The sequence below is a fragment of the Aythya fuligula genome, chromosome 32 (genome assembly GCF_009819795.1).
Source record: "Aythya fuligula isolate bAytFul2 chromosome 32, bAytFul2.pri, whole genome shotgun sequence".
In the NCBI taxonomy this organism is placed as follows: Eukaryota; Metazoa; Chordata; class Aves; order Anseriformes; family Anatidae; genus Aythya; species Aythya fuligula.
In genome coordinates, this window is record NC_045590.1 from 168,403 (window position 1) to 181,659 (window position 13,257).

Below are 13,257 nucleotides of genomic sequence, written 5' to 3' on the forward strand. Positions count from 1 at the left end.
TCTGATAAATGCGAAGGGTGAACTGGTGGTGTGGTTTAAACCAGCACCACACAGCCTTTCACTCACCCTCACTCTCCGGAATGGGGGAGAGAAATGAGACAATGAAACCTGTGGGTGGAGATAAAGACAATTTATTATGACAGGAAAATCATAATAATGATAATAATAACAATAATAGTACTGCTACTAATAATGTGTACAAAACAAGCAATGCACAATGCAATTGCTCACCACCCACTGACCAATGCCCAGCCTATCCCTGAGCAGCCGGCTCCCCCACCCCAGCCAGCCCCCCCATATTAATTGTTTAGCGTGACTTTGGTATGGAATACCCCTTTGGCCACTTTGGGTCACCTGTCCTGGGTCTGTCCCCTCCCAGCTCCTGCTGCACCCCCAGTCTGCCCACTGGCAGGGCAGAGCAGGAAGCTGGAAAGTCCTTGGCTTGGTGTAAGCACTGCTCTGCAACAATTAAAACATCAGCGTGTTATCAGCACTCTTCAAATCCTAAATCCCAAACAAAGCCCCCTACCAGCTACTAGGAGGAAAATTAACTCTGTCCTATCTGAAACCAAGACAACTGGTAACAACAGACATGGAGAAGGCTGAGCTCCTCAACAACTTCTTGCACGCTTATTCAGGAGCTGCTAGGGTCTCCAGCAGTGACTTACCAAGGATGAAGCATTCTGGCCCATCACCATGGTTGGCAGTGATAAGGCTTCATTCAAGGCTGTGTGCTGTAGTGTTCTTCAAGGCAAGCTGTGGTTGTGTGGACAAGGGGAGAAGATAGTTTGGCAGGTGGGAAACTGGTTGATAAGGGAATCAAAACCCAGACCTGGAGTCCCTCAGGGGACCGGTACTGGGACCATGATTGTTTGATGTCTGCTGATGGTCCCAGCTTCTCTCCTGGGCACCTGGGTGCGTATGACCTCAAAACATTTGAAACTGGTGAATTCCCCTCTCCAAAGACAAAAAGGGGCTCCAGAGAGCCCCTGCTCCTGCACCGCAAGGTGTTTGGACACAGAAGGTCTCCACTTCTATGCCTGTGCTGGGAAGGAGTGTGGTGAGGAAGAGGAGGGGAGGTGGGGATGGGTTCCCTGCTGTAGGCGTTGGCTGCTCTGAATACCGATGGTCAAAGCTGGGGTGACCTAGGGGCACAGCTCATGTGGGGAATAGAAATGTGGGGTAGCTGGGGCAGCCCCTCACCTGCACCCTCAGCACCCAGAAAACACCAGGAGACAGCCAGGGTCCTCACCAGCCTGGAGAAGAAGCCCCCAAGCAGGACATGGGATGCAACCTGTCCCTTTCCTGGCTATTGGAGATGGGACACTGTTCTTATCCTGCCTTTGTTTATGCCATTGGGGTTTGATGATGAAATGTGCTGGTGACATGAGGCACGGGGGCTCCACAGGCTTGGGAACTTGGGGAGTGGTGGACATGGAGGCTGCAGGGCAGGCAACCGGTGAGAGGCAGAATAGGGATGGTACCACCAACCCCACACAGTGGGGATGGAGATACTCTACTGCAGCACCTCCTGCAGAGATGATGCTCTTCTGGAGAGCCCTGCCACACTCGCAGACTTCACAGAGATGAAGCCACAGCAGATCCAGAGGCTGTGATGACCTGTAGGGCTGTGCTGCACATTGCAGGAAGCTCAGGATGGGCTGGGGCTTTCTGTCCTGCCACCCTGGTGGCACTGGACATCATGTCAACAGGCTACCAGCAGCCACATGGTGGCTTTTCACTCTGCTCCTTGCAGGTGGGAACAGGTTTCACCTTGCCAAAGGGAAAAACCTCTCTGAAGCACTGAAAAACTCACGGGTTAAGCTAAGAATGGGGCGATGTCCCACCAGTTACTCGCATGGGCAAAACAGATGCAGCTTGGGTAAGATTGCTGTGATTTATTGCCAACGAATGACAGTGGAGAGCAGTGGGAACTAAAAGCAAACAACAAACACCTTCCCCAGTCATCCATCTCATTCTGCCTCCTCCCCCCAAGCAGTGCACAGGGATGGGGAAATGGGGGCTGCAGTCAGTCCCTAACGCTTCGTCTCCCTCACTTCTCCACACTCACTCCCTGCCCCTGCCCCAACAGGGGGTCCCTCCTCTGGAATGCTGTCCTTCTAACCTGATCTTTAAGATCTGCTCTAACATGGGTCCCCCACGGGCAGCAGCTCCCCCCAGGCCCCCTGCTCCTGTGTGGGCTCCTCTCCACGGGCTGCAGCTCCAGCCTTGGGCCTGCTCCTGCCGGGCCTCTCCATGGGCCACAGCCACCTCCAGGACACATCCACCTGCTCCACCGGGGGCTCCTCCACCCATGGGGGGGCTGCAGCGTGGAGATCTGCTCCGTGTGGGACCCATGGGTGCAGGGGGACAGCCTGCTCCAGCAGAGGCCTCTCCACAGGCCGCAGGGGAACTTGTGCTGCATGCCTGGAGCACATCCTGCCCTCTTGCTGCACCGACCTTGGTGCCTGCAGGGTTCTTTTTGTCTCACTTTACCTCAGCTGCTGCTGTCCCTTTTCAACCTGTCTGGAACTTGCTTGTCCCTGACATGAGGCAGCTCCTGGTCTCTTCTCACAGAGGCCACCCCCGCAGCCTCCCTGTGCTATGGAAGCCCAATACAGGGAAGGTTGCTTTTCTTTTGTTGTTTGTTTGCTTGCTTGCTTTTTCTGAGGAGGAATTTTTTTGTTGTTTTTTGTTTGTTTCATTTTGTGTTTGTTTTCTGATGTCACAGCCAGTGACCACGTGAGATTTAAAGAAGGGAGGGAAAGGGTGAGGGAAGCGAAGCTGAAATCCCCCTTTTGTCCCAGTGGCTGCTGGCTCGGGGAGGGGTGGTGGAGCAGGGTGCTGGGAAAGCAGAGGGGAGGAGCTCGGCTGAAGCACAAAACCAAGGCTCCCTTCCAAGAAACCACGACGTGCTTTCTGTTAGCCTGAACTCCACTGCAGCAGGCTCCACCCAACACTTCGTCCTCCAGTGTGTATTTATTTACACGTTGGCCTGGATGCATCATTTTGCAAAAGCCAGCCCCTCTCGCCCTTGTGTTTCTCCTGTGGTGGCTGACTTGTGGGAAGGAAGCACTGGAGATCAGCGTGCGCCTCCACCCACGGGCAGAGTGGTGGGGAGTGGGAGGATGAGACATGCCAGAGGTGATTTTGTGCAGGCATTTCCCTACAGTGCAAGGGGCAAAGTTGAAACGGTGCCTAGGGGCTGCAGGGGTGGCACAAATAGATGTCCCCTGCTGACAAGGGTCACTCCTCCTGGCACGGGCTGAGCAACAGAACCGGAGCTGCTGTCCGTCAGCTTTTAGGCTGTCCCCAGACATCCCAAACAGAGCTGGGATGACTGCCTGAGCTAGAAAAAAAGCACGGGGCAGAGCAGAGGGAGGGCATGGTGGCAGGGGGGTATCACTGCATCTTGCTGTGATGCTCTCTGTAGGCATCCTTATCCACACGCTAAGCATCTCTGCAAGGAGGACATATGCAGTATACAAGGGTTAGAGCATTGTTTATTAGTTATCACCCATAAGCGTGAGATAGCTCTCTACAAGCTGCTGTTAGCTTATTGGCAAAGTCATCGAAGCTGTAGGATAGTTAAGAGCGACCGGGCTGCTGGTGGTGCCATCTCCCACCAGATTTATCATCAGCCACCACCTGCGATCACCAAAGAGGCAGCACAGTGAGATCTCTACCTTCATCCTTGATGAAAATCTCACGAGGGAAGCTTTTGACAGCAACGGTGTCTTCACTCACATGTTTTTGGAATAGGGTGGGGGATCTATATCGTCTACCTGGACTTTCAGGATCGCTTTTGCACTGTTGGACATCTTGGCTCTGACACGAATATTCCCCAAGGAGACCTCCAGAGTTTCATGGTCTGACGCTAGTTGGGCTCTCTGGAAGAGTGTGGATCTGCAGTAAGGCTTGCTTTCCATCATATTGGAGAAGACTGCATGGAGGTTTCCCATGTGGTTCTCTGTTTTGAAGAGCTCCAGAGCGAACTCGATGCTGTAAAGGACGTAGTCGAAGGGGTTGGAGAACATGATAGCCAGTGAGAAAGAGCTGGCCTTGCAGACCAGGACACCCACACTCCCACGCAGGCTGTATGGCGTCTTTGCAAAAATGCATCTTCCTACGGACTGTGGGCCGATTTCAAAGGGGTGAACGGTCCGGATCTTGCCACTGAAGCAGTAACTCCTGCAGGAAGAGAAGGGCCAGAACAAAAAGAGACGTGGATGTGCTGGAGAGAGTCTCATTGAGGGCCACAAAACCAACAAGGGAGGAGAGGCTGAGGGGGCTGGGACAATTTACCAAGGAGAAGACAAGGCTCAAGGGGATCTTGCCAATGTATGTAAATACCTGCAGGGAGCATGCAATGAAGACAGAGCAGACTTTTTTCAGAGGTGCCCAGGGACAGAACAAGAGGTGATGGGCACGAAATAAAACACAGGAGGTTCCCTCTGAACATCAGGAAATGTCTTTACCATGAAGGTGACTGAGGACTCACACAGGCTGCCCAGAGATGTGGTGGAGATATCAATTTTTTTTTTATATATTTTGTCTATCTTTGGAGATACTCAAAATCCCTCTGGACATGGTCCTGGGTAAGTGACCAAAGGAATTCCAGAGGCCCCTGCCAACCTCAAGCAGTCTGTGGTCCTGTGAACCTCTGGCCTTTGCTCTTCTGCCCCAGACTGTGGCATTATTGATACCTCTCCCTTGTCACTCCAGAATACACACTTGTCCCAGGAGAAATTCCCCGGATGGCACCCCCCTTCTGTTTCTTAACACCTTTACATTGTTAAGGCATTTGGTCATGCTGTTAATAACTGCCCCTGCCCTCTCTGAAAACCTCAGTAGACCTCAAAGTGCACAAACTGAGCCTTAATGGGAAGGGAATAGGAAAAGAGAGTGGCAAAAGGCAGTGGTAGCACAGCATAAATATGTACTGGTTTCTGCTGGTTCCCCCAATCTGGAAGAGATGAGAGCTCATCCTCATGGCCTCAGGTCATCCGGGCAAGCTGGTTAAGGAAAGGAAGTCCTCCAAAGGTGGATAATGTTATAAATGATATTCTCTGCAAGATTTATAAACAAGTTTTTAGCAATGCTTGGAATCCCATATCCAGAATATTTCACCCAACTCATTGTTCCATAGAGTGTATGATAATTGTCACTAGCAGCATCACACACATCAGATTCGGTTGATCAAATTAGATAACCAATCCTCTAAGTATATTTCCCAGCTATTATTTCAATCGCTACAATTAGCATCCAACAGGGGTAGCTATGCCCTGATATACTTCAAGTTCCTGTTATGGGTCCCTTTTCACCTGACCCTTCCTGGAAGTTTCAAATAAGCTCTGAAACCCTGGAACTCTCCCTCAAAGAGGTTCCAAATCCCTGGAACCCTCAAAGAGGTTCCGAATCTGTGGAATCCTCAAAGAGGTTCCAAATCCCTGGCCGAATCCCCGGAAGCTTCAAATAAGTTCTGAATCCCTGGAACCCTTAAAGAGGTTCTGAATCCCTGGCTGTGTCTGTGTTTAGAGGTGTCTTGCAAGTGGTTAACCCACCCACGAATTCTTAGCTTCGGAACTAAATTCCATCTCAGTTACATCCCTACACACAGTCACACAACCGAATTCCACCCAACTGAATGGTATCTTCGTTCGGGTCTTGCATGCAGAATTACGGGTCACAAAATAAGAGCTCTTGGTTCTTTACTTGCCTCTTATGTTCAAAAGCTTGTTGGACTATAGCACCACTATCAGCAAGGGCCACTGTGTGGGGTGCCTCCCTTTACCTGTCACAGATCCAAAGTCCAAGAAGATCACGTCAGGGTCACCAATTTGTTATAAATGAAGTCTCAACTCAATCTGAATTTTGTAATATTTATAAAGCAAATATTTCTAAAAGGTATAAAAGGTATAAAAGGCAAGTAAACAGCTCTGGGTGTGCGGGGAGCCTACGCTCCACCAACACACATACACAAGCATCAAACATTCTAAATATACAGAACATTGCTTTACATACTAAACCCGAGTATGCCTATGCAATCAGAAAAGGTAACAAACAATCCTTTAAGTTCCATGACTTAACAGTCCTTACAGTCCATGACTTAACAGGGTTTCCAACCCCCATGGCCACACTCTCAAATCTCCCCCTTCTTTATTAATATCAACCATTTTCTTGACATGAATTACCACTCCATATATAACAATAAGGAAAGGCTTTCTCAAAGCGCATGCATCTGAGTAGTGCAGCTGGTGTATACAGAGGAGGTGTCCAACAGGCGCTAGAAGAACTTGCAGGAGAGAGCTCTGGCTCCAGGCACTGAGCTTGCCCCCATTGTTTTCCCAACACCCAAAGCATTTTAAGGAGATCCCTCAGGGGAGGCTGGCGGAAAGCAGTAGGGGAGCAGGGGATGCACACCTGAAGTCCTCCAGCGTCACCTTTTTGGTGTTGTTGATGATCTCCACGCCCACACTGCGGCAGACTTCTATATTTCCCATCAGGCTTTCCAGGTCGGACTGCAATTGAGGATTGCGAGACTTCTGCACCTTCTTGCCTGCCATCTTCCCTCTGATCGTGCTGCAGGAGAACTGCAGGGCTGTGGAGCAGTGGAGGCTCTGAACTAGAGCAAAAGTGAAACAAGAGAATGGGTAGGGCCACCTCCTGCTATGGGAACTGAGAGCATAGCTCCTCCCCAGTGTCTGCAAGGCTTCTCAGGGCTGATAAAAGGCAGCTCCTGTGAAAGGAAATTGGGGGTGGTTCTGAGCAGAGGGCTGCGAATCTCTCCTCCATCCTTATCCCTGGTTCTGGAAGCATCTAGCCCTAGAGACTTGCCAGGTATCCATGGCCAAAGTCCCTTGCCTTGTCAAGCCCTGCTGCTGATGCTCAGAAAACAACATGTGCACATCAAAAACAACCTCCCACATCCTTCCTGAGAGCAGCAGGAAGCTTGTGGGGGACGAAGTCAGATAGAGCTGCTCAAAACAAGGTCAGGAAATACCTGAGCTTGAAACAGCTGGAGGATGGGAAGCTGCATGTGCAAATGCCATAAACATCAGTCCTGGTTTTCCTGTTCTCTTCTTGGCGATCAGAAGTATCCAGAGAGATGGCTTCACATGTTAACGAGTGTGTTTATGTGTGCATAAATAGTGGTGCTCCAAGTCAGAGGGGTGCTTGCTTTGCAAAAATCGCCAAGCACCTGATTCTGCAGAATTATATAATTAATTACTTAATGAAAAGACCTTTGTTATAAATGAGGTCTCAACTCAATCTGAATTTTGTAATATTTATAAAACAAATATTTCTAAAAGGTATAAAAGGCAATTTAACAATGCTGGGTGTATGGGGAGTCTACGCTCCACCAACACGCACACACAAACATTAAACATTCTAAATATACAGAACATTACTTTACATACTAAACCCAAGTATGCCTATACATATTCACAATCAGAAAAGGTAACAAACAATCCTCCAAGTTCCATAACTTACTAAAATCGAGTACGCCTATACATAAAAGGTAACAAACAATCCCTTAAGTTCCATGACTTAACAGTCTCCATTTTCCATTCCTTTTCTTGATTACAAACAAGTCTCCGTTTTCCATTCCTTTTGAACAATATGTCTCGCTTTAAGTTGTCAATCAACTTGGTCTTCAGGCCTTATGTATCCTGTTCTTCCCAGATCGAAGAAAAGCATATCCATCTCCTTTTCAAGGCCAATGAGGCCTGGGTCAAAAGGCATGTCCAGGTCATCAGAGGGCGTAACAGCAAAGGCCTTCGATGGCTGTAGCAGCAGAGGGGCTGATGGCGTAGCAGTCGGATCAGTAAAGGAGCCCGCAGCTCCCTCACTATCTGGCAAACCACACGTTTGTGATTGTGGCTCCACATGGCTCTTTAAGGCCTCAGAGATTGCTCACCAGGTGCCTAGCAATCCCACTTCAACCTTGCCATTTTTAGTTGCAGAGTCCCACACCTTGACCTCAGTTTGGTCCCATATTTCAAGCTCTGTTCCTAAGGACGTATGATTCCCCATAATGTGCAGCTGCTTACCAGCGAGGGGCAGCTGTGTGCACGGGTCCGCTTCTCTCAGCTCGAGCTTCTCTCCAGCTCCGGTGCGCCTATTTCCAGCGACTTTCTGTATGAGCTTCTTTGAGCAGTTTGCTGAGTTTTGCTGAACCTATCTTCATGAGGCAATCAAAGTGCCTGTTCCCGTCCTGGTCTCCATTCTGCCAGCCTGTTCCTCTTCACTTCTTTTTCCTGCTTCTTTATTGATGTAACTTCATTGTGTTGCCTTTTTTATCTTGAGGGCAGGCTCCCCTCTTATACCCTTCTCCTCACAGCAGTTCTTTTCAAAACAACTTTTCATTGGTCAAACAACTTTGAATGTAACAACAACAGCAAACACCCAGAAACATCCATGCCTTAATAGCTGGAGAACAAGAGACCATCTGGAGAACAAGAAACCGGAGACTGCATGGAGTCTCCTGAATCTCCCTTCTTTGTTCCCTCTAAACTCTTTTATATTCCTGATGGCCTCATCGTTAAGAGTCTAATGTTATCGCAACCACAGGGCTTTCCAACCCCCATGGCCACATTCCCAAATCTCCCCCTTCTTTATTAATATCAACCATTTTCTCGACACGAATTACTACTCCATATATAACACCTTCACGTGGATTCTGACTCTGTGCTTACTGACCAGGTGCACTGGGCACAAACCTATGGATAATGCCTGCATGTCCAGCTATATGTCACACACTTCATCTGTCCTTATTGTCTCTCCCCATGTTGTTTGTCCTTGTTGTTTGTCAGGCCACTGTCCTGACAAGCAGAAGGACAGCATCAACCAGATGAACCCACACATGGTGGCTTTTCACTCTGCTCCTTGCAGGTGGGAACAGGTTTCACCTTGCCAAAGGGAAAAACCTCTCTGAAGCACTGAAAAACTCACGGGTTAAGCTAAGAACGGGGCGATCTCCCACCAGTTACTCGCATGGGCAAAACAGATGCAGCTTGGGTAAGATTGCTGTGATTTATTGCCAACGAATGACAGTGGAGAGCAGTGGGAACTAAAAGCAAACAACAAACACCTTCCCCAGTCATCCATCGCATTCTGCCTCCTCCCCCCAAGCAGTGCACAGGGATGGGGGAATGGGGGCTGCAGTCAGTCCCTAACGCTTCGTCTCCCTCACTCCTCCACACTCACTCCCTGCCCCTGCCCCAACAGGGGGTCCCTCCTCTGGAATGCTGTCCTTCCAACCTGATCTTTAAGATCTGCTCTAACATGGGTCCCCCACGGGCAGCAGCTCCCCCCAGACCCCTGCTCCTGTGTGGGCTCCTCTCCACGGGCTGCAGCTCCAGCCTGGGGCCTGGTCCTGCAGGGCCTCTCCATGGGCCACAGCCACCTCCGGGACACATCCACCTGCTCCACCAGGGGCTCCTCCACCCATGGGGGGGCTGCAGCATGGAGATCTGCTCCGTGTGGGACCCATGGGTGCAGGGGGACAGCCTGCTCCAGCAGGGGCCTCTCCACAGGCCGCAGGGGAACTTGTGCTGCATGCCTGGAGCACATCCTGCCCTCTTGCTGCACCGACCTCGGTGCCTGCAGGGTTCTTTTTGTCTCACTTTATCTCAGCTGCTGCTGTCCCTTTTCAACCTGTCTGGAACTTGCTTGTCCCTAACATGAGGCAGCTCCTGGTCTCTTCTCACAGAGGCCACCCCCGCAGCCTCCCTGTGCTGTGGAAGCCCAATACAGGGAAGGTTGCTTTTTTTGTTGTTGTTTGTTTGCTTGCTTGCTTGCTTTTTCTGACGAGGAATTTTTTTTGTTGTTTTTTGTTTGTTTGTTTGTTTCATTTTGTGTTTGTTTTCTGATGTCACAGCCAGTGACCACGTGAGATTTAAAGAAGGGAGGGAAAGGGTGAGGGAAGCGAAGCTGAAATCCCCCTTTTGTCCCAGTGGCTGCTGGCTCGGGGAGGGGTGGTGGAGCAGGGTGCTGGGAAAGCAGAGGGGAGGAGCTCGGCTGAAGCACAAAACCAAGGCCCCCTTCCAAGAAACCATGACGTGCTTTCTGTTAGCCTGAGCTCCACTGCAGCAGGCTCCACCCAACACTTCGTCCTCCAGTGTGTATTTATTTACACGTTGGCCCGGATGCATCATTTTGCAAAAGCCAGCCCCTCTCGCCCTTGTGTTTCTCCTGTGGTGGCTGACTTGTGGGAAGGAAGCACTGGAGATCAGCGTGCGCCTCCACCCACGGGCAGAGTGGTGGGGAGTGGGAGGATGAGACATGCCAGAGGTGATTTTGTGCAGGCATTTCCCTACAGTGCAAGGGGCAAAGTTGAAACGGTGCCTAGGGGCTGCAGGGGTGGCACAAATAGATGTCCCCTGCTGACAAGGGTCACTCCTCCTGGCACGGGCTGAGCAACAGAACCGGAGCTGCTGTCCGTCAGCTTTTAGGCTGTCCCCAGACATCCCAAACAGAGCTGGGATGACTGCCTGAGCTAGAAAAAAAGCACGGGGCAGAGCAGAGGGAGGGCATGGTGGCAGGGGGGTATCACTGCATCTTGCTGTGATGCTCTCTGTAGGCATCCTTATCCACACGCTAAGCATCTCTGCAAGGAGGACATATGCAGTATACAAGGGTTAGAGCATTGTTTATTAGTTATCACCCATAAGCGTGAGATAGCTCTCTACAAGCTGCTGTTAGCTTATTGGCAAAGTCATCGAAGCTGTAGGATAGTTAAGAGCGACCGGGCTGCTGGTGGTGCCATCTCCCACCAGATTTATCATCAGCCACCACCTGCGATCACCAAAGAGGCAGCACAGTGAGATCTCTACCTTCATCCTTGATGAAAATCTCACGAGGGAAGCTTTTGACAGCAATGGTGTCTTCACTCACATGTTTTTGGAATAGGGTGGGGGATCTATATCGTCTACCTGGACTTTCAGGATCGCTTTTGCACTGTTGGACATCTTGGCTCTGACACGAATATTCCCCGAGGAGACCTCCAGAGTTTCATGGTCTGACGCTAGTTGGGCTCTCTGGAAGAGTGTGGATCTGCAGTAAGGCTTGCTTTCCATCATATTGGAGAAGACTGCATGGAGGTTTCCCATGTGGTTCTCTGTTTTGAAGAGCTCCAGAGCGAACTCGATGCTGTAAAGGACGTAGTCGAAGGGGTTGGAGAACATGATGGCCAGTGAGAAAGAGCTGGCCTTGCAGAGCAGGACACCCACACTCCCACGCAGGCTGTATGGCGTCTTTGCAAAAATGCATCTTCCTACGGACTGTGGGCCGATTTCAAAGGGGTGAACGGTCCGGATCTTGCCACTGAAGCAGTAACTCCTGCAGGAAGAGAAGGGCCAGAACAAAAAGAGATGTGGATGTGCTGGAGAGAGTCCCATGGAGGGCCACAAAACCAACAAGGGAGAGGCTGAGGGGGCTGGGACAATTTACCAAGGAGAAGACAAGGCTCAAGGGGATCTTGCCAATGTATGTAAATACCTGCAGGGAGCATGCAATGAAGACAGAGTAGACTTTTTTCAGAGGTGCCCAGGGACAGAATAAGAGGTAATGGGCACAAAATAAAACACAGGAGGTTCCCTCTGAACATCAGGAAACGTCTTTACCATGAGGGTGACTGAGGACTCACACAGGCTGCCCAGAGATGTGGTGGAGATATCAATTTTTTTTTATATATTTTGTCTATCTTTGGAGATACTCAAAATCCCTCTGGACATGGTCCTAGGTAAGTCACCAAAGGAATTCCAGAGGCCCCTGCCAACCCCAAGCAGTCTGTGGTCCTGTGAACCTCTGGCCTTTGCTCTTCTGCCCCAGACTGTAGCATTATTGATACTCTCCCTTGTCTCTCCAGAATACACCGAATGACACTTGTCCCAGGAGAAATTCCCCGGATGGCACCCCCCTTCTGTTTCTTAACACCTTTACATTGTTAAGGCATTTGGTCATGCTGTTAATAACTGCCCCTGCCCTCCCTGAAAACCTCAGTAGACCTCAAAGTGCACAAACTGAGCCTTAATGGGAAGGGAATAGGAAAAGAGAGTGGCAAAAGGCAGTGGTAGCACAGCATAAATATGTACTGGTTTCTGCTGGTTCCCCCAATCTGGAAGAGATGAGAGCTCATCCTCATGGCCTCAGGTAATCTGGGCAAGGTAGGTAAGGAAAGGAAGTCCTCCAAAGGTGGATAAGGAAAGGCTTTCTCAAAGCGCATGCATCTGAGTAGTGCAGGTGGTGTATAGAGAGGAGGGGTCCAGCAGGAGCTGGAGGAACTTGCAGGAGAGAGCTCTGGCACCAGGCACTGAGCTTGCCCCCACTGTTTTCCCAACACCCAAGGCATTTTAAGGAGACCCCTCAGGGGAGGCTGGCGGAAAGCAGTAGGGGAGCAGGGGATGCACACCTGAAGTCCTCCAGCGTCACCTTTTTGGTGTTGTTGATGATCTCCACGCCCACACTGCGGCAGACTTCTATATTTCCCATCAGGCTTTCCAGGTTGGACTGCAATTGAGGATTGTTACACTTCTGTACCTTCTTGGCTGACCTCTTCCTTCTGATCATGCCGCATGAGAGCTGCAGGGCTGTGGAGCAGCGGAGGCTTTGAACTAAGGCAGAAGTGAAACAAGAGAATGGGTAGGGCCACCTCCTGCTATGGGAGCAGAGAGCATAGCTCCTCCCCAGTGTCTGCAAGGCTTCTCAGGGCTGATAAAAGGCAGCTCCTGTGAAAGGAAATTGGGGGTGGTTCTGAGCAGAGGGCTGCGAATCTCTCCTCCATCCTTATCCCTGGTTCTGGAAGCATCTAGCCCTAGAGACTTGCCAGGTATCCATGGCCAAAGTCCCTTGCCTTGTCAAGCCCTGCTGCTGATGCTCAGAAAACAACATGTGCACATCAAAAACAACCTCCCACATCCTTCCTGAGAGCAGCAGGAAGCTTGTGGGGGACGAAGTCAGATAGAGCTGCTCAAAACAAGGTCAGGAAATACCTGAGCTTGAAACAGCTGGAGGATGGGAAGCTGCATGTGCAAATGCCATAAACATCAGTCCTGGTTTTCCTGTTCTCTTCTTGGCGATCAGAAGTATCCAGAGAGATGGCTTCACATGTTAACGAGTGTGTTTATGTGTGCATAAATAGTGGTGCTCCAAGTCAGAGGGGTGCTTGCTTTGCAAAAATCGCCAAGCACCTGATTCTGCAGAATTATATAATTAATTACTTAATGAAAAGACCTTTGTTATAAATGAGGTCTC

The 13,257-nt window shown here is 50.2% G+C and overlaps 1 protein-coding gene across 2 annotated transcripts; it reads right to left on the reverse strand.

Moving 5' to 3' along the window:
* Nucleotides 1-3,461: 3,461 nt before the first annotated feature.
* On the reverse strand, nt 3,462-12,608 carry LOC116500190. 2 transcript variants are annotated; one of them, XM_032205106.1, is made up of 3 exons: nt 12,416-12,608; nt 10,938-11,343; nt 3,465-4,191 (listed from the first exon to the last, which is right to left on the reverse strand). In XM_032205106.1, the coding sequence occupies exons 1-3, from the start codon at nt 12,571-12,573 to the stop codon at nt 4,147-4,149; spliced, it is 609 nt and encodes a 202-aa protein (XP_032060997.1). In that variant the 5' UTR covers nt 12,574-12,608; the 3' UTR covers nt 3,465-4,146. The 2 variants fall into 2 exon arrangements, with proteins under 2 accessions (XP_032060998.1, XP_032060997.1); XM_032205107.1 differs by lacking the exons at nt 10,938-11,343; nt 12,416-12,608 and adding an exon at nt 6,424-6,570 and having other exon boundaries at nt 3,462-4,191.
* Nucleotides 12,609-13,257: the final 649 nt, after the last annotated feature.